The 21,068-nt window shown below is 44.0% G+C and overlaps 1 protein-coding gene across 1 annotated transcript; it reads right to left on the bottom strand.

Moving 5' to 3' along the window:
* Window positions 1–516: 516 nt before the first annotated feature.
* Window positions 517–19,328, bottom strand: MAGEB17 (MAGE family member B17). The gene is given in 4 exon segments (XM_032285840.1): window positions 517–1,573; window positions 5,540–5,705; window positions 5,708–5,824; window positions 19,301–19,328. Coding segments are annotated over 4 exon segments (1,368 nt in total).
* Between the last annotated feature and the right edge of the window lie 1,740 nt (window positions 19,329–21,068).

Raw genomic sequence — 21,068 nt, 5'->3', positions numbered from 1 at the left:
TCTTGAATACACATAGCAACTGTGAGTATATAGCTTTTCATCTGATCACAACAAAATACTTAAAGAAATAAGATTTTAAAATGTCAAAGGTTGCCAATCAATTGACATTTTTTTCCCACCATCTTGTGATCCCAACTGATTCAGTGTTCAGTTTTTTCACAGTTTAAAGCCAATCCTTATTCCAATGCTATTTCTTCTGGCACTAGATCACAATCTAATAAGTAAAAATTTCCAATTTGTTTTACATAATGTAAGAGCATCACTCTTTAATGTGATAAACAGCAACCATTGTGTGAGGCACCTAATTCATGAACTTAGATGTTATATCAGTCAATCTCTTTCAAAGGAACATATGGTAGACACAGAAGAGAAAGAGGAATCTACAAGTAGCTTGCAAATAACCAGAACACCAGAAAGAAACATGCCTTGGGCTCTCTCTAGCCCCATCTTGCCCTCAAATACTGAGATGGTGGACAGCCCTTTTCAGTCTCTTAGTGAGGACTGCCTGAGACTTCCCTAGGGCTGGGAGGACCTGCTAGATCTGGCCCTGGTTGCTGCTCTGGCTGCCGCTCTGGCTCTGGCTCGCTCTTCCTCATCTCTCAGAGCCTCCTCATACTGGGACTGGTAGGTACTGGCAACGGTATCATTGAGCTTGGCTACAAACTCCAGAACTTTCATTTTGCTGGTTTCAGTATGGGCCCTGGGACCCCACAGGAACTCGCAGCATGGAGGATCACTGCCGGGCACCTGCCGGTACTCGAGGTACCCCTCTTGCACCAAATCTTTGGTGACAAGCTCCTGGGGCTCCCCAAAGATGAAGTGCTTCCTACCTTTATGCATTCCCAGTGCACCCAGGCATTCCCACATCTCTTCCTCAGTGGCACGGTTGCCATGCATGAAGATCATGCTCAGGAGAACCATCAGGAGCCCGCTCTTGGGAAAGTCCCTGCCATCGCTCAGACTCTCTTGATTGGGAAAGTCCAGCTTGCTGAAAAGCATATAGAACTGATGTCTGGGATCCATTTCCTTCAATTCGAGGCCAAAGACCATCTCCATGTTCTCGGCACTTCTCCGGAGGATCTCAGGGAAGTGCTGTTTGTACTTTCTGTTGATAACCTTCAGCATGGCTTCCCTCGTAATGGGCTCTTTCCTTATATACTTGTTGAGCAGGAACTGCACCAGTTGGCCTGTCTTCACATTCAGAAGATCTCCTGAGCTCTCAGAGAAGGACGGGCCTTGGGAGGAGTTGGGACTTTCCCCCTTTTGGCCCTTGGCACCTTCATCACAACTTATGAGTGAAACAGCTGCAGCTGGAGAGCTGGGGTTTCTAGCTTTCTGGGACTCCTGAGAAATGCCCGCAGCGGGGGAGCTCTGGGAAGCACTCTGGCATACAGGAAAGGAGGAGGATGGCAGACTTTCCTCCTCTGCTGCGGTGGCTTGAGCACCCCTGAGACATCGGTCTTCACCTCGAGCCTGGCAACGTTTCTGACGGGCACGACGCTTACTCTCCTGACCGCGAGGCATGATGACTGTGCTCAGGGGCAGCAGGCAAGAGGGCACAGGAGGCAGGCACCTGGAGCAAGAGGACCAAAAGTTGTGAGCCCCTCAGCAGGGAGGTACCACCTTGGCTATAAGGAGGCCCCTACACAGGTGTCCTTGAGGACCCTGCTCCACAGCCCCAGCTGGCTCCTGCTCTCCAAGTCAGCCTATCCCCTGGGGACCCTGGGAAAGAAGTCACAGTGTTCCTTGTCCTGCAGCCTGCCAGCCCTGCCTGGGACCAAAATCCTCACTCTCTGTTTCCTCTGAGGGGAAACAGGCCACCTGGACTTGGCGTCCCTGTCTGGGGCCTCAAACCGCTGACACAGGGAGGGATCCTGAGGTGCTCTTGATAATTTGGGGCAGGTGGCTCCACACTCCTCAGGGTCTTCATAGTGAGCTGATGGTCTCTACAGAGAAGGGGAGTCTAGGGAATTTATTTTGTATTTGTAAGGCAAGAGGTGATTTTTCTCTAATACATGTGAGTTATTCATTTAAAACTGTTAGTCTAGTATAATTTTCCCCGATATGAAAAAACGCAAATTTTTTTCACTTAGCAACAGAGTACTCTCTAACTTCCAATAGTTTGTGAAAGTTGGGGCTGAAGTACCTTAGTGTGAACATCTGTCATGTTACAGTGAGTAGAAATCTGAAAGTGCTTAGGAAGAAACTTTGCAAACATTTAATGAGGATACACTGTTCATTTAAAAAATTTGTTTATATTGTAGTTTAAGCTAATGTATTTTATATTCTTTTGTAGTAAAACTTAACTCATATTTCTACAGGAGACAGTGGTTTTATTTGAATTGCCTTCTATATAACAGGTTTCAATAAAGTTGGACAAACTTAAAAAAAAAAAAAAGGGGTCTTCACTGTCAGAGGCCCCTCCTTTCAGGTCAGGGCTCTCACCTTGCTGAGAGAAAGAAAGCATGAGTCCCCTCCAGCCACTCCTGTTCATTGTCTTTCTGGACTGATAGCCAAGTCTGGACTCTCAGAGCCTCTGATATTCTGGGTTCGGTGGCCCTGTTAGTCTTCACTTAGGCAGGATATGGGACATGTCCCTCAGCCCACCAGACTCCTCCAGCCTCAACCGTGCAAACCCAGGGGCTAGAAGTGGGGGGCCCTCTATCCGATTCCCTTTCCCAGGCCTGAGAGGGAAGCCAGACTTTGTGGTGCCCCTGGATCCCAGTGAGTGCTCTCCTCAGCCCTCACTCAGAATCTTAACCCTGACTCCCGTCACTACCTGGAAAACACTGCTGTGTTAAGCTGAGACTTAGTCCCTCATACCAGCCCCTCCATTGTGTAATACCTCTAGGAAGTAGTGACGGTCACCTCAGCTGGCCACAAATGCTCATCATTTCCCAAGACTGGAAACAGTGGAGATTTTCTGTGTTGGCCCCACAGTTACACCTGGGTAGTCCCCTCAGTGCTCAGGGTCCTCACCTTGACTCTTGGCAAGAGCTTAACAACCTCCAGCAGCTGTCTTGAGGCTGTCCCTTTTACGCAGGCTCTTCACATTCCCAAGATGCCCTGGGGAGAAATGCCACTCACCATGCCAATGCGCCTGGGTCTCCCAGGGGTCAAGGTAGGGGTGGTGCTCTATGTGGCCTACTTCTCCCTGGGAGGGGCTCCCTCTTCTCATTCAGTGTTCTCCCCTTGACTCTCAGCAGGTACTAATTCCTCCTCCCCACCCCACCATGAATGGGGCCTCGCCCATTGGTGCAAAAGAGCCACTTCTCTGAGTCACCACCCCACCCCTTCAGGACACAAGGGGTCACCAAATGCTAATGACTCTGCCCATGGTTTTCCAGGGCACACAGCAGAGCTGGGACTTTATGTGGTCTCCTGTGTTTTGGAGTGGTTGTTTCCTCCCTCCTCATGCAGAACTTTTTTTTTTTTAATGTATTTATTTGAGATGGAGTCTTGCTCAGTCACCAGGCTGGAGTGCAGTGGTGCAATCTTGGCTCACTGCAAACTCCACCTGCCGGGTTCAGGTGGTCCCCCTGCCTCAGCCTCCCAAGTAGCTGGGACTACAGGCTAGCTACCACACGCCTTGCTACTTGACCAGTCCTGGGACTCCATCCTCACCTCACCACAGGCCACACCCTTCACAGCAAGGTCCTTACTTCAATGAGACCTCAGATTTGGACTTTCAAGGTAAGCTGCATCCTCTCAAGGCTGTTTAGAGCCTTCAGGGTGTGACAGCAGGAGTGGGACTGTAGGAGACCCCACTGTTCTACCTCAGGGTTCTGAACTTGGCTCAGGATGGGACCTCCAACTCTTTGGGACACGTGACTCAGGTCACTCTACAGACCTCAATCAGCCAGGCCCAGGCCCAGGCTCTCAGGTATTAAAGTTGCTAAAGGGAAAAGTCAGGGCATGCCCCGTCTGGCTATGCCTGCACGGGGTCTCCTAGAGTTGACGACAGGGCAGCAGAAACCTGGCTCTCTGGCTACCTTACTTTTCTTTTCGTTGTGACAGACACGGGGTCTCACTCTGTCGCCACGCTTATGGCGTGACCATCGCTCACTGCAGCTTCGACCTGCTGGGCTCAGGTGAGCCTCCCGCCTCAGCCTCCCAAGTTGCTGGGACCACCAGGCGCTGGCCACCATGCCTTGCTAGTTTTTGTTCTTTTCTTTCCTGGAGAGAGCGAGTCTCGCTTTGTAGCTCAGGCTGGTCTGAAACCGCTAGGTCAAGCCATCCTCCCGCCTCAGCCTCCCAAAGCACTGGGATCACAGGTGTCAGCTACCACGCGGTCTTGTGTGCCTCCCGTGTTCGGGAGAGGTCCCCTTATCAGCATCAGGGACCTCCTTACGATTAGAGCCTAGGTGTCCATCCCTCTGCAGAATCGGGGCCTCACCCTGACACCAAGCCCTCCCTCCCCCCATGCCCTCTCAGAAGTCAGCGCCACAGCTTGACTTGAGCTTCCCGTGGCTAAGGGAGGTAAGTGCCCAGAAGCGGGAGTTTGGGGACACAGTGGGGTCGCCTTGGCTGCATGCGAGTGGGCCCTTCAGTCTGATATCAGGGTCCTCACCTTAACACCTGACCAGTCCTGGGTTTCCAGTAGCCTGAGTTGGCGTCCCTCAGACGAAGATCCTCACCTTCCGGCAGCTTCCCCGGCAGGCGGAAGTCGGAGTGAGTCACATCCGGCCGAGGCCCTGCGGGGTCTGCTCGGGGACCCTTTTTGCATAGAAGTCCTTTCTGCTGTACTCAGTATCCTCTCCGGGACTCCAGTTAGTGTTCAGTTCTTCTCCCTCAGCTGAACTGTGCTTCTGCCTTTAGACAGAGTGACTATCCTCCTTAGAGCATCTAAGCAGGAATAAGGCAATCCTCAGCTGAGGTGTTTGCTATTCCTGATAGGATTAAGCATTTTTTAATTTTAGTTTTTATTTTTTGCTCATAGCCATTCCCTTATGTCACTCAGGGTCCTCACCTTGATTCAAGTCAGTTTCTGGGGCTCCACTTTGCACAGCTGGGGCTGCCCCCACTAGACCAAGACTCTCCTTTCCAAGAGACCCTCCAGGCCAAAATGACAGTCACCTCAACCTGACAGCTCTTCCTGGGCTTCCCAAAGTCACAGGAGGGGTGAGGATGGGGTGGCAGGAGTGGGGATGGGATAGTGTGGTAGCGGCAGTGTGGGGAAGGGGAGATGTGGGTTGGCAGAAGTAAGAGCTTTTATATCTTTCTCTAGTCTAGTGTGGGTGTGTGGTTTTCTAATTCCTCCCTGAAATTCCTCACCTTGACACCTGACTAGTCCTGGAACTCAATCCTCCTGGGACCTGAGACTGCTCCCTTCTGATCAAGACCCTCACCTTCCTGTGACTACAGAGTTTGTAATCAGGATGAGCCAAATCCAACCAGAACTATTCCAGAATGACAAGACCTGTCAGCCATGGCAGGACCCTATGGGACCCCACTGTTCTGGCTTGTTCGTTCCTTTATTCTTTATTCAGGGTCATCACCTTGGTATCTGTGGGAAGCTCACAGTCCTTCCTCTACTGACCTGAGTTTGTCTTCCTTAACACTCTCATCCTCCTGAGAACCCTGAAGGATAATTGTGGAGATGCTCAGCTTCAGCCCTGCCTTTGGCCCTCTAATTCTAAGAGCAGCCATAGGCTGGTCTCTGTTGGACCTTCAATATTCTGGGATGGTGGTATCCTCGGTCCTGTACATAGGGTTTCACATCTTGGTTCCTGTCTTGTTAATTTAAGGCTTCCTTGGAAATGCCAAATCCCTGCAATCTCAACAGTTTTTCTTTTGCAAACTTTGCAGAGAATGGCTCCTTGCCCTGAAGTGATGAGAAATCAGGAAACTACACCTCAAGGGGCCCAGGACAAGTGTTTGGTGGTCAAAGATAAAGCCAGCTGGTCTATTCCATTTCTTCACAAGCCAGACTTAGCCTCTGCTGTAACTTAGGTTCTAATAGATTGACTTTCTCCAAAGAAAGAGCAGGACCACATGATTTTGTGAGTCCCCACTATTTTCAGGTGTTCTGACATCACATATACAGATAATCATGTGGTCACTGAGTATTGTCTCTTTCTTTTCCTTATTCATATCTCTCATTTATTTTTGTATTATTATTGCTCTGGCTATGTATTCCAAACCAGTAGTTTGTACACAGCATTTTTCTTATTATTACTTGATATACATTTTGGAGTAGGAAGAAGAAAAGTGAATTAAGATACACAAGGTCCATCTCAGGCTGAGATGAGTGTGAGAGTATAAGAATAGTTTTATTTTAAATAAGCAATATTTGGAGATGGTTAGCAAGACAGTTTATTTTTTTCTTTCCATGATATTTCCCAACATGTTTCCTAATTAATATGACCTCCATGACAAGTTCGAGTACTCACAGTGATGTACATTAAGGAGCTCTCAGAATGCGACCCTGCCTTTGACTACAGGCCAGAGAGTCATGATGCCTTTACTTCTTGTCTGGAGTGGGCATCATTTTTAATAATGGTGAATTAAGTCAACATTAGTTGCTGTTGCTAATCGGTGCACCACAAATGGCAGTTGCTTATTTGATGGTCCTACTGGGTATGACAAGTAAGGTAAATACTAATAGTTGCCTAAAAGGCAGAATTAACCCTGACACTTCCCGCTTCACTTTGGCTATTCATGCTCTAGGGCTCTGGTTGTGAGAAACTGATCACATAGAGCTCTACAAAGGGAATTTTGTGGTTTTCTCTGGTTCAAACACTGAAATAGACAAGAGGGATGGCAAGACAGAGAGAGAAAGAAAGAAAGAAAGAGGAAAAGAGGGAGAGGGAGGGAGACAGAGAGAAAGAAAAGAGAGAAAGAAAGAGGGAAAGAAGAAAGAAAAAAGAAAGAAAAAGAAAGAAAGAAAAAGAAAAGAAAGAAGAAAGAAAGAAAGAAAAGAGAGAAAGGAGACAGTGGAGTGGGAGAAGAGGAAAGAAAAGAAAAAGAGAAAGAAGAGAGGGAGATAGAAAAAAGAAAGAGAAAGAAAGAAAAATAAAGACAAAGAAAGAAAAAGGAAGGAAGGAAGAGGAAGAGAAGGAGGGAGGGAGGGAAGGGAAGGAAAGAAGGGAGAGATAAAGAAAGAGGGATGGAAAAGAAAAGGAAGAAATGAAAGAAAGAAGGAAGGAAGGGATGGAAGGAGGGAGAAAGGAAGGAAGGAAAGAAAGCTTTATAGAGAAGAAAAGTTCCCTGCCCCCAAGAAGCTTTATTAATCTCATGCAGGAGTCAGCAAATGGCAACTTTCAGGCCAAATCTAGCTCACCACTTGTTTTTGTAAATGGAGATTTATTAGAACACAGCCACACTCACTCATTTACATGTTATCTATGACTGTTTTCACACTACAAAGGCAGAATCTAGTAATCATGACAGAGACTGTATGTCATGCAATGCCTAAAATATTTACTCTCTAGCCCTTCACAGAAAATGTTTGCTAATTCCTGATTTAGTAGGAGAGACCAGCAGTTACATAAATAAATATAATTCAAAGCAGGATATGATAAAAAAAAAATAGGACCCATGTAGAAAGTATTGTGTGAGTATAGGAGCATGGGAGGGCTTCATGGAGAGAGAATACTGCAGCTGGGCTTTGGGGAATGGGTTGGATTCAGGCCAGCTGAGAGACAAGAGGACATTTTAGGTGAGGTGATCCTCAACCTTGTCTGCTTATTGAAATCGCTTGGAGAGCTTTGAAATAGAGTTGTCTGGGTTCCCCCTCCTTGAGATCCTGACTCAGCTGTTCAGGAGTAGGGCCTGGGCATCAGGATTTTTTCTTTTTTTTTTTTTTTTTTTTTAGATAGAGTCTTGCTGTGGAATGCAGTGGCCCAATATTGGCTCACTGCAGCTTCAGCCTCCCAGGTTCAAGCGATCCTCCCACCTCAGTCTCCAGAGTAACTGGGACTACAGGTGCACACCACTATGCCTAATTTTTGTATTTTCTTTCTGGAGATGAAGGTTTCACCATGTTGTTTAGGCTGGTCTCAAACTCATAGGGTCAAGTGATCTTCCTGCCTTGGTCTCCCAAAGTGCTGGGATTATAGGTGTGAGCCATTGCACCTGGCAGGCATCAGGATTTTTAAAAACTCCATAGCTTATTCTAAGGGCAGCCCAAGTTGAGAAACACTAGGCCAAGGAAGTATCAGGGAACAATTAGGAGCAAGGTGTGAATGGAGGGAGTCTCTGGGTGCAGAGGGAAGGGATAGTGCAGTGGGAGATAAGCCTGGGAAGTAGGGAGTCAAATCAAGGTCAAAGGAATTAGATTTTTTTCTGGGAAATGTGGGCATGAAAGCAACATGATCAGAGGCATGTATAAGGAAACATCATCTAGAAAAAAATGTGAAGAATAAAAATAAGAGCCTGTTAGAGGTTATTTGCAAGAGTTGAAGCAAAACAAGAAGCATATCTTGTTTAGGGCGGTGACATGTGATATGGTTTGGCTGTGTCCCTGCCCAAATCTCATCTTAAATTGTAGTTCCCATAATCCCCATGTGTCATGGGAGGGACCAGCTGAAGGTAATAGAATAATGGGGGCAGTTACCCTCATGCTGCTCTCATGATAGTGAGTGAGTTCTCATGAGTTCTGATGGTTTTATAAGGGGCTTTTCCCCCTTTTGCTCAGGACTTCTCCTTCCTGTCATCATATGGAAGACATGTTTGCTTCCCCTTTCACCATAATTGTGAGTTTCCTGAGGCCTCCCCAGCCCTGAGGAATTGTGAGTCAATTAAACTTCTTTCCTTTATAAATTACCCAGTCTTGAGCATGTCTTTATTAGCAGCATGAGAACAGACTAATACAGTAAATTGGTACCTGCAGAGAATGTGGTGCTGCTATAAGGATACTTGAAAATATGGAAGCGAATTTGGAACTGGATAACAGGCAGAGGTTGGAACAGTTTGGAAGGCTCAGAAAGCAGGAAGCCGTGGGAAAGTTTGGAACTTCCTAGGGACTTTCTGAATGGCTTTGACCAAAATGCTGATAGTGATATGGACAATGAAGTCCAGGCTGAGGTGGTCTCAGATGGAGATAGGGAACTTGTTGGGAACTGGAGCAAAAGTGACTCTTACTATGCAAAGAGACTGGCGGCATTTTGCCCCTGCCCTAGAGATCTGTGGAACTTTAAACTTGAAAGAGATGATTTGGGGTATCTGGCAGAATAAATTTCTAAACAGTAAAGTATTTAAGAGGAAGCAGAGCATAAAAGTTTGGAAACTTTGCAGCTTGACCATACAATAGAAAACAAAACCCCATTTTCTGGGAAGAAATTGAAGCCTACTGCAGAAATTTGCATAAGCAACAAAGAGCCAAATGATAATCATTAAGGCAATAGAGAAAATGTCTCTAGGGCCTGTCAGAGACCTTTGCGGCAGCCCCTCCCATCACAGGCCTAGAGGCCTACAAGGAAAAAATGGTTTCCTGGGCCAGGTCCAGGGCCCCCCTGCTGTATGCAGCCTGGAGACTTGCTGCTTTGTGTCCCAGCCACTCCAGCCATGGCTAAAAGGGGCCAAGGTACAGTGCAGGCCCTGACTTCAGAGAGTGCAAGCCCCAAGCCTTGGCAATTTCTACATGATGTTGAGCCTGTGGGTGCAGAGAAATCAAGAATTGAAGTTTGAGAACCTCTGCCTAGATTTCAGAGGATATATGGAAACCACTGTATGTCTAGGCAGAAGTTTGCTGCAGGGGCAGGGCCTCATAGAGAACATCTGCTACTGGAAAAGGAGGAGTATTCCCTTAGCCCCCTCAGAGGGTGTGCAACAGGGAGCTGGCTCACTTCTTTGGTGCCCTGCTACTCAAATTCCTAGAGGAAGCATGCAGATGGGCAGGTCATGGGGAGCCTTTTTGGGCTCCAACCCCATGGCAGCATCTAGGGTTGTTTACAGCTCCCAAACCCCAGTTGAGGTTTGTGTTACAGTGTGTTCTTTCAGTTGCGTGTTAATCAACTCAATTAGACCCTCTGCCTTATCACAAGGACAGAGGGCTTTCTGTATCCTGGGTTCTTGCCTTACTGAATCAGAAAAATCAGATCACAAGTGGGCTTGGAGAATGTGGGCAAGATTTTATTGAATGGTGCAAGTAGCTCTCAGCAGATGGATAGGGAGCCAGAAGGGGAATGGAGTGGGAAGGTGGTCTTCCCCTGGAGTCAGGCCACCCAATGGTCAGATCCTTCTCTGACTGTCCTGGCTGACTTCCCCTTGGTGTCCACATTGTACCATCATTGATGGCCTGCCGGCATCTGCTGGTTTGTGTTGGTGTATTCTCCTGCTAATGTGTTCCTGTAGATGACCAGCTACTTTATGTCTACTATGGTGTCTTAGGCTCACATGGGCACAGGAGGGGGACATGGTGGGCCAGAGTGATCTTAGAAAATGCAATATTTGAGTGTAAAAACAGGAGTGCCCATCCTCACTTAGGTCTGTGGGCACAGGCCCAAGGGTGGAGCCCTCACCAGGGACCGTGCCTTGGCCTTCTCTACCCAGTACTTCCCTGACCATCTCCTGTATCAGTAGGGCAGTGCAGAAGGGAAATGTGGGGTTAGATTCCCCACACAGAGTCCCCACTGGGGCACTGCCTAGTGGAGCTATGAGAAAAGGGCCACGGTCCTTCAGACCCCAGAATGGTAGATCCACCAACAGCTTGTACCATGCACCTGGAAAAGCCAGAGCCCCTCAACGCCAGCGTGTGAAAGCCTACCCCTTTCATCAGTGTTACCTGGATGTAAGACATGAAGTCAAAGGAGATAATTTCGAACTTTAAGATTTAATAACTACCCTATAGGATTTCAGACTTGCCTGGAGCCTGGAGCCCCTTTGTTTTGGCAAATTTCTCCCATTTGGAACAGGTGTATTTACTCAATGTCTGTACCCCCAGTGTAGCTAAGAAATAACTAACTTTGCCGGGAGCAGTGGCTCACGCTTATAATTCCAGCACTTTGGGAGGCTGAGGTGGGCAGATCACGAAGTCAAGAGATCACGACCATCCTGGCCAACATGGTGAAATCCCAGCTCTACCAAAAATACAAAAATTAGCTGGCTATGGTGGCACATGCCTGTAGTCCCAGCTGCTTGGGAGGCTGAAGCAGGAGAATTGCTTGAACCCCAGAGGCAGAGGTTGCAGTGAGCTGAGATCGCACCACTTCATGCCAGCCTGGTGACAGAGTGAGACTCCATCTCAAAAGAAAAAAAACTAACTTGCTTTTGATTTTACAGGCTTATAGGCAGAAGGGACTTGCCTTGTCTCAGAGGAAACTTTGAACTTTTGGGTTAATATTAGAATGAGTTAAGACTTTGGGAGACTGTTGAGAAGGCATTATTGTGTTTTCAAACGTGAGGACATGAGATTTGGGAGGGTCCAGGGGTGGAATGATATGGTTTGGCTGTGTCCTCACCCAAATCTCATCTTGAATTATAGTTCCCATAATCCCTAAGTGTTGTGGGAGGGACCTGGTGGGAAGTAATTGAATCATGGGGTTGGCTACCTCCATACTGTTTTTGTGATAGTAAGTTCTCGTGAGATCTGGTGGTTTTATAAGGAACTTTTCTCTGCTTCGTTCTGCACTTCTCTTTGCTGTCACCATGTGAAAAAGGATGTGTTTGCTTCTCCCTCCACCATGATGTAAGTTTCCTGAGGCCTCCCTAGCTGTGCTGAACTGTGAGTCAATTAAACCTCTTTCCTTTATAAATTACCTAGTCTCAGGTATGTCTTTCTTAGCAGTATGGGAATGGACTAATACAACATGTGACTCAGCAGATTCAGGAGTGAGGGTTAAAATTTCAACAATTTGGGCATGGTATGGGCACCAATCCATGAGAATGGCCCCCACTATGCAGTCCTGGAAACCCCTGCTCTGGAGGCATTACCCTTTTGTTTCTGAATCATGGAGAAATATGGAGTCCTGGAGGAGAAGTTGAGACTATAGGGAGGCACTTGGCCACTTGGATTAGCAGCTATTTTCCTCCATACAGCCCTTGGGAGATGATCTCTTACACCTAAGACATTTTGGAGTCTAGTTGGAAGTGAGTGAGCTGAGTGGAGGGAGACAGAGATGATGGTAAGGTTTTGAATTTAGACGATTGAGGGAATTTTGACACCAATTAGAAGGCAAAAGGGACACAAAAAGAGGTAAAAGATCTTGGGGAAAGAATTGATCTCCTCTCTCTGATGAATGAGGCCTCACTCATTAGTGCAAGGAATCCACCTCTCTGAGACAGCACTCCCTCTTCAGGAAATGACTTCTGCTCCACAAAAGGGGGTGTGTTTTTAGAAATTCATTTATTTTATATGAAAAAAAGCTCAGCATCACTAATCATTCAAGAAATGTAAATCAAAACCACAATGAGATACCATTTCATGCCAGTTAGAGTGGCAATCATTAAAAAGTCAGGAAACAACAGATGCTGGTGAGGCTGTGGAGAAACAGGAACACTTTTACACTTTTGGTGGGAATGTAAATTAGTTCAGCCATTGTGGAAGACAGTGTGGTGATTCCTTAAAGACCTAGAGGCAGAAATACCATTTGACCCAGCAATCCCACTAGTGGGTATATGCCCGAAGGAATATAAATCACTCTATTATAAAGACACATGCACTCATATGTTCATTGCAGCACTGTTCACAATAGCAAAGACATGGAATCAACCCAAATGCCTATGAATGATAAATTGGTTAAAGAAAATGTGGCACATATACACCATGGAATACTATGCAGCCATAAAAAAGAATGAGATCATGTCCTTTGCAGGGACATGGATGGAGTTGGAAGCTGTTATCCTCAGCAAACTAATGCAGGAACAGAAAACCACACACCACATGTTCTCACTTATAAGTGGGAGCTGAATGATGAGAACACATGGGCACATTATGGGGAACAACACACACTGGGGCCTGTGGTGGGGTTGTGGGGAGGGAGAGCATCAGGATAAATAGCTAATGCATGTGGGGCTTAATACCTAGGTGATGCGATGATATGTGCAGCAAACCACCATTGCACACGTTTACCTATGTAACAAACCTGCACATCCTGCACATGTACCCTGGAACTTAAAAGTTGAAGAAAAAAAAGAAATTCATTTGTTTTAATGTTGAACATGATTTAGTCCATATTCGAGGGACAGGAGTCCTGCTTTTATATCATTTTCTTGACAAGATGTTAGTTTATCTATTTTGTGTTAGACTCATTACTTATCAATGTTGAGCCCAATGAAAAGGAATGGTCCCTGCTTGTTGTGTTACAACATAGTCCTTCGTAGATTTGCCTTCCCTCTAGTGGAAGGGAAGGATGAATCTGCTTACTTTATCCATATCTTCTCCAAGTCACTAAGTTTTCATTTCTTTAAACTCTTATTACTTTGTGGAGATACAAATCATGACACTTTCCTTTAACTTCCTCATTTGTGAAATGAGGGGGTGTGTCTGGGCATTCTCTGCAGTGTCTTCTAACTCCAAAAATTCATGCTTTTAAGAGAATATTAAATTCTCTATATTACAGTCTTTGTATTAATAAAGCTTTCTTTTCTGACATGGTAGGCAGCATGCTTACAAAGAGAGAATACAGGCTTTCTAATAGGAAAATGTTACCTCGACTTTGGGCAGAGCTCTGAGCAATTAATCTTGACCAACCTGAAATGTCAATTTGGCCTTTTATGACTTGAATATCTCAAAGATTTTTGTCTACTTATCTTCCCATCCAATCCAGGAAAACTAGAGATACAGGGTCTACTTCAGACACAATTATGAGTGATCCCCTTTATCTATTTAAAAAGTTGACTCTTTACAATTTAATCATGGGCTAGATATGCCACATTTTCAAGAGGGTAGGGTACATGGCAGAAGTGGTAAGGTATCTGAGAAGCAGAGGGCCTTCTCCCAAGATGACTTCATGAGCGTGACTGTACACACAGGGGTTCCTTTGGCCTGGCTGTCAATATGCCTCTCAAGGAGTTTTGTGACTGCATCTAATAGACATCTCTGGTATTACCTCTTCTCAACTGGAGCACAAGGAGCTTGGACAGCCCTAATTTGCATCCACTGTAGCTGTGTCATTTCTTTGTTGTCAGCTTCTTTTGTTCGCAACTTTTCGATTGTGGTATTGCTCATGCTACTTTATGTTTGCTGTTGAGTATTTTAAATATTCACAGAGACTTGATCACTGGCTTAGTCATTGGGCAGACTTCAAATAAGTGGAATTGGTAACAAAGAGAGAAAGACTTTGCTTCCTGATAATTGATCCTGTAGGAATGGATAAATAAACTAAATGCCAACTCTCCTCACTGTCTCTGGAAAGCTAACCTTAGAACCAATTACTCTTCCTTCACAATAAGCAGTATCCAAGATGGAAAGAAAAGTAGGCTTCAGGTAGGCAGTAGACTAAACGCCTGGAACTTTCAGCTAGACTTCTTCACTTTGATTTATAATTTGTATGAGCTTTCCTGCTCTCTGATGCCTGTGATTATCCCAGGAAACAGACACTTTCAAACTTTAGTGTTCAAGTCCTAAAGAGAGCAATTTAGAATAACTGTCAATATTATAAAAGCATATTCTCTTTGTTTCTGCAATTCTACATTTAAGAATTTTTCCTACAGCGACACTTGCTCATGCATGAAATTACATATGTTATTCATTGCAACATGGCTGATAATAGCCAAATACTGGAAACAACCTGAATGTTCATCAATGGGGGACTGGATAAACAAATTAGGGCCTACTATGCAGGTATAAGAAAGAATGAGGAAGTGCTTTATACAGTAGTCCCCCCTTATCTGTGGTGGATATGTTCCAAGACTCCCAGTGGGTGCCTGAAACCACAAATAGTACGAAGCCCTATAGATACTATCTTTGTTTCCTAAACATATATATATAGATGATCATGTTTAATTTATAAATTAGGCAAAGTAGCAAAATAACAACAAAAACTAACAAGAAAATCAAACAATTATAATAATGTACTGTAATAAAAGTTATGTGAATGTGGTCTCTTTCTCTCAAAATATCTTATTGTACTGTACTTACCTTGCTTCAGACTGTAGATGTCTATGGGTGGCTGACATGGCAGAAAGTGAAATAAGGGGATTTTAAATTCCTATCCCCTGTGGATAAGGGGAGACTACTGCTTACTGATATGGAAAGATCTCTAAGATATGGTATTTAGTGAAGTAAACAAGGGGCAAAACAATGTCTATGCCACCATTTCTGTAAAATGGTGGTGGGCTTCAGGAAAGCACAGATTTGTATTTATTTGCAAATGTGTAAAAAATGGCCAGTAGCATATACAAGTAAGAAACTAATAACAACATAACAATGGTCACTCCTTGGAAGGGTTTCGTAATGGGTACAAAAACTGTACAAAGAGGACAATGGTAGCTGAGTAACTTTTCACTGGATTCCTTTCTAGGCTCTTGGTTTTGAACCATGAGAATAGCTTACATATTCAAAAGCTAAATACATATTTTAAAAATTTAATGAAACAAAACTCTAGTTCTGAGAAATCACGTAGTGTGTGTCTTTTAAAATGCAGACTTTTAGGCCACACCCCCAGCTTAAACACTGACATTGTTCCAAGTCAGTAGAGGGTTGGGGAATATGCATTTTGCAACAAGCAGCCTGGGTGATTCTAATGTAGATGGTCCAGGGAACCAAGGAACTATGGGGTATGTGCCACTGTGGGGCACATAGCCACAGACTACATTCATGCAACAACTATTTTTTATTGAGCATTGGATACATGTTTCTGTCCATTTCACAAATTATACTTTATTATATTAAAGAATAAACCTCATTTCTTCTACAACTTGAACATTCAGCTTACTATATATGGGATTTGACTTAATATCATACAGACCACTTACAATGTGATAGAAGCATTGGAAGCATTTCTTGAAAAATAACAATTTTACTCAAAGCACACTTTATAGATAGAGTTTTACATGGTCACACAGTTAAGTTTGCACATTTAAAGGGATCTGAACCATTCATATTAATATTGTGAATTTCTTATAAATAATTCATTTGTTCAGGGAGTCCAGGCAAAGCCAAGCCATGACATTACTTACACTAAGTACCACACTTGGAACTTGTTCTGAGTTATTTAACACAGAGTACATTTTTCAATGCAATAAATATTTACAGTTAATAGTAGCAAATACAATTATAATTTATGAAATATGAGTCTAATATTTAAAACAAAACATAAAATGACATTAAAGAAGTTTGTGCCATTTATTTTTACAACTCACCGAATTGACTGTTTTACGAATTTTATTACCCCAAACCCTGCTGACTTGAATGCAAAAAAGGTCATGTTCGAATCAGTAAAGTCCAAATTGCAGAAAAAAAGAAAACTTTTTAGAAGATAATCAGTGTTACTTCCTTAATGTTGTACATGTATTATTAATGTCATTAGCTAAAATGGAAGCAAAGTGATGAAAATCTGGATTCACAACAGGTTCAAATTATATAACGTACCTTCAACACTGAATTTCTGAGTTATACCAACATTTTTAAGCTTGTCTAGGAGTTAATGAGGCCTTGAATGTATGAGGTTTTACTGACCATTAAAATGATTCTTTTAAAAGATCGTAAAATTATGTGAGTCCTTTCATATCATTATATAACTCTGCGAGTGAATTTTCAATTTGGGGGAAAAAGGAAAATAATCTTATCTTATAGAAATGTGAGTTCAGAGAGTGCAGAGACAGTGTGCCTGTGTTTAGAACAGGGGATCTAGAGCTAGGCACTCAGATACAAGTCCATATCTGAGTTTCTTATCTGGCCCCTTAGTCCAGGAGATATTTTTCTGTTAGAGGCTATTTATGTGGTCTAGGTCCCCAGACTAGGAAATCAACCATTGTCATATCTTACTCTATTTTGGGGAAAATGGGGGCTTAAGTGGTTCTACCTCTGCCTGACACTTTTTCTCCAACTAACTCTGATTCAAAGAAAGATGGGTAGATTCGCTGTTCTCATTTTGGATCTTCTAAGTTGGTCCTTGGCAAGTTTTTTCTCTCCTCAGACACAGAACCAGGTGGGAAATTCTTCCCAGAGCTTCCAGTTGCAGCTGAATTGTGTCTCTGAGTAGGGGAGGAGGAGGGTGCAAACAACTGACCTAAGGGACTTTCCTACTCACCCACTTTGTGTTGCATTTCAGCTTCTGCCCTCAGCAATTCCTTAAACTATGTGCCTCAATGTTCTTTGCATACATTTTTTTGATTTTATCACTAGTTCAGGCCTCTGGACAAAATCTAGAGAGTGGAGTTTTCTACTAAGTACTGTGAACTTAATTTTTCACACAGGTTGGATTTTGGAAGCAATGCTAAGCAGTGGAATGGACACAGACATAGAGAGATCAGGACCACACTTAAACTCTGCCACTCAACTTCCCCATGTGACTTGAGGATCAGTAAGTAATCTCCCTGCCACAGCTTCATGTGCCCAGCACTGGACTTGGCATATTGTCAGTGTTTGGTGAAGTTGAGCCCCTTCCTTTCTAGCACTTCCAGAGCCACAACACTCCATTCAGGTTTTGGTTAAATTTGATGTATTTCATGGCCAACGTTTTTGCTACCAAGGATCCTACCCTCCTTTGTCTTAGCCTTCCATTTCATTGTGACATTTAATGTTGTGTCCACCAGTATGTCTCTCCTGGGGCAGCCAACAATGACCCTATCCTCTCCCTTGTGCCAAGTTAAACAGATTCGCTTTGGGGACAAGAGACTATCCCGTAAACTGGAGAAGTGATGATGAGCATTGTTCTTCAGTATCACCGAATAGCCCATAGGAATGAAGTACAGTTAGTTCACCTCGAAACAATATGAAATCAGATTAAGCTGAACCAGATGAAATTGCCTTTTTGCAGTTCAAAAATGGTCCAGTCTCAACAGTTTCATGTTTCAGCCTCATAGTTCCATGGGCCTTTTAATGTAATGGTAGATGGTTACATTTCCATAGTAAAGGCTCTTTGGCCAGCAGGGAAGGCTTGGATGAAATAAGGTAATAAATATAAAAGTACTTTATAGACCATGAACACTATGTAAATGCAAAGTTTTTAAAAAATTAGTCATGGACATGATTCCACGGTAATATTCTGACCCAGGGGTTCTTAAATTTAACATATGTGCAACATTGAAGCTTTTTAAAAATTTACTTACAGTTATTCCTATTTTACATTTGAGAAACCAGTGCACAAATAAGTTGCCTCCTGCCCCAAACTGCTTATAAATTACAACTCCAACAAACTCCAACAAACCTGCCAAAAAGATAGGTGACTTTTTCTTTTTTTTCGATTTTTTAGGGGAAGAGGGGACAGGGTCTTACCCTGTTGCCCAGGATGGGGTGCAGTGGCATGATCACAGCTTACTGCATCCTCAAATTCCTGTGCTTAAGTGATCCTCCTACCTTAGCCTCCAAAGTAGCTGGGACTACAGGCACATGCCACCACTCCCAGCTAATTTATTTATTTATTTAATTATTTATTTTTTGAGACAGAGTTTCGCTCTTGTTACCCAGGCTGGAGTGCAATGGCGCGATCTCAGCTCACCGCAACCTCCGCCTCCTGGGTTCAGGCAATTCTCCTGCCTCAGCCTCCTGAGTAGCTGGGATTACGGGCACGCGCCACCATGCCCAGCTAATTTTTTGTAGTTTTAGTAGAGACGGGGTTTCACCGTGTTGACCAGGATGGTCTCGATCTCTTGACCTCGTGATCCACCCGCCTCGGCCTCCCAAAGTAGAGAAAAGTCTGTTCTCAGTGTGTTATTTGTTGATTGCTCTGAATATATTCAGCTGGACTTAATGCTTGGTCCTCTGCAACCTAACAATGGGTGTCTCTGAAGGCCAAAGTTACAGTAAGAGATTATGTGACATTGAAATTGTTGTGTGTTTGTGTTTGGGGAGTGTATGTTTGGGTGTGGGCTGGGAGAAATGACAGTCCAGATACAGAACAAAGTAGAGCTTGTTAAGCCTTGGTTTCATCCAACAGTGTGCACAAAGCCTAGTCCCATGAAAGTAAAAGAATTCCTTGTTTTCAGCTGTTAATCCATTCATGAAAATGCAGCCAAAAAATAGGCAAATGCACAAAATGTGCTTCATTTTCCCAGAAACCCAGGGATAATTCTAAGCTACTCTCTAACAACAGCTACCTTCTGTTGTGGATGCGAAGAGCACAAATGGCAAGAAAGTTTGCATGCTTCGCATCTCACCACGATACAAGTGGATGGCTATTCATTCAACTCCCATACAGTCAGCTTCCCAGGGTGAAGGTTTCTAGCTGGCTTCCAGGAAAAGTGACTTAGTCACCTTTTCGTCCACAGATGATGCCATTCATTGTGTACTCCCCAAACAAAGTTAATCTCTATTACCAGAAGCTATTTGATGCATGAAAACACTCTGAAACCAATAACCAACTGCTACTTTTGACATAAATGAAGACTTTACAATGCAAGGATGCTCATGTGCTATCGTCAAGTTTATTTACTTCTGTTCAGTGCATTTTCATAACAAGATGAGCCTGGTTCATCTGCAGCAGCCCCTAAACAGTTTATTTACCTAAGGGTTCTCCATCCTCCCAGATGAAACCAAATTGTTTGTGGACAAAGAGGGAAATCCAGAGCTTGTTAATGAGGCAGAAGGCAGGTTCAGTGCGAGAGTAAAGGCAGTCAGAAGAACAGGGTTTAGCCATCCACATTTATGGAGAATCATCAAATCAACAACAGGGAGGGGCCCTGTCTGCACTAAGCAGGGAGGATCATCTTGCTAAAGAATATCACTCCCAATAGCAGCTGCACCTTCCCTGCCAGCAGCAGCCGTTGGTGGGAAGACTGCTTTGTTTATTGCTTAATCTATCACTGTTGAGCTGCCTGCCTCAGGGAGGCTCAATTTAAGATAGATTGAAAGGTAGTGTCTGTCAATTGAATAAACACAGATGGTTTTCCACAGCAAAAATTGATTTTTTTTTCCTTGCCAAAGACATAAGTGCTAAACGTGATTATCTTTGGAAGCCAGGCGTGAAATGTCTCAGCTCCAGCCCCTGCCACACTCTGTTTTGGCAGAGAAGTGATATATGTGGGGACTTGGGTCTCTCTCACATAATATTAGGTTCTTGAGGTGAAATAAAACAATAAAATGTTGACTTCCCCAGAGAAGGGTCCAGCTATGTCCTTCCCGGTAAGAAGGTCTGAGTCAATCCATTAGTTGATTCACAAAATAGTTTTACCAGTCCTTGGTCACTGGCTGGCAAAGGCCTCCTTCAATCCTTCCATTCAAGAGTCTCAAAAAAGTAATAAGTTTCGCCTAAGGACAGACAGCTACACCTAGACTTCCATTTCCTCACTCTTTGTCCAGAAACTCTATGCCATGATGTTAACTGAAGGAGACATCAAGATGAGCTCTACTTCCAAAATGTCTCTGGAAGCAGGTAGATTATAGATGCTTGAACAAGTTGTGCTAGGTATTCAGAAGGCTATTCATGCTAGCAACTAACTAAGCATAGAGTCATTTATATTCAAGCATTTTGAAGAAAGCCAGGCAAAATTGTGGAACACTAGTGCAAGATAACAGGTGCATGGAGGTTGAAGAAGGATGAATAGGAAGAGTACCCTTTGTATAATAATAAGATTCAGCAATATGTTTTCTTATGTCTCTTGCAGCTCTAACTCCAAAACACAGCAAGCTCGTGGAACATCATTCATGCAAAGTATTCCAAGGAGCCCCTGGAAGCAATAGAATAGTCTGACTCCTTTCATACCATTATTGTGAACACGAGCGTATAAAAGTGGTTGAAGGATTTCCAAAAAGTTGTTGCAAGGGTAGCAGAAGTGGGGCTACTGTGACCAAATGGGCTACAGAAATGCTGCAGAGACAACTAGAGACGATGAAGAGACTCGGAATTTTAGTGACAGACAAGACCTTAGCACTGTCTTCTCAGCCTAGAGATGAAAACATGAGTCTAGAGAAGGGAAATGACAGCCAGAGTGACATAGCTAGAGGCAGAGTTGGACTCTCAAGCTAGGAATCTTGGTTCTTTAAGTGATACTATGTGTCTTGCTTTTCAAACTGTTCAGTGTAA

This window comes from Sapajus apella, unplaced genomic scaffold (genome assembly GCF_009761245.1).
Source record: "Sapajus apella isolate SASKATOON/1434 unplaced genomic scaffold, GSC_monkey_1.0 scaffold17, whole genome shotgun sequence".
In the NCBI taxonomy this organism is placed as follows: domain Eukaryota; kingdom Metazoa; phylum Chordata; class Mammalia; order Primates; family Cebidae; genus Sapajus; species Sapajus apella.
This window is presented reverse-complemented; position numbering and strand designations above follow the sequence as displayed.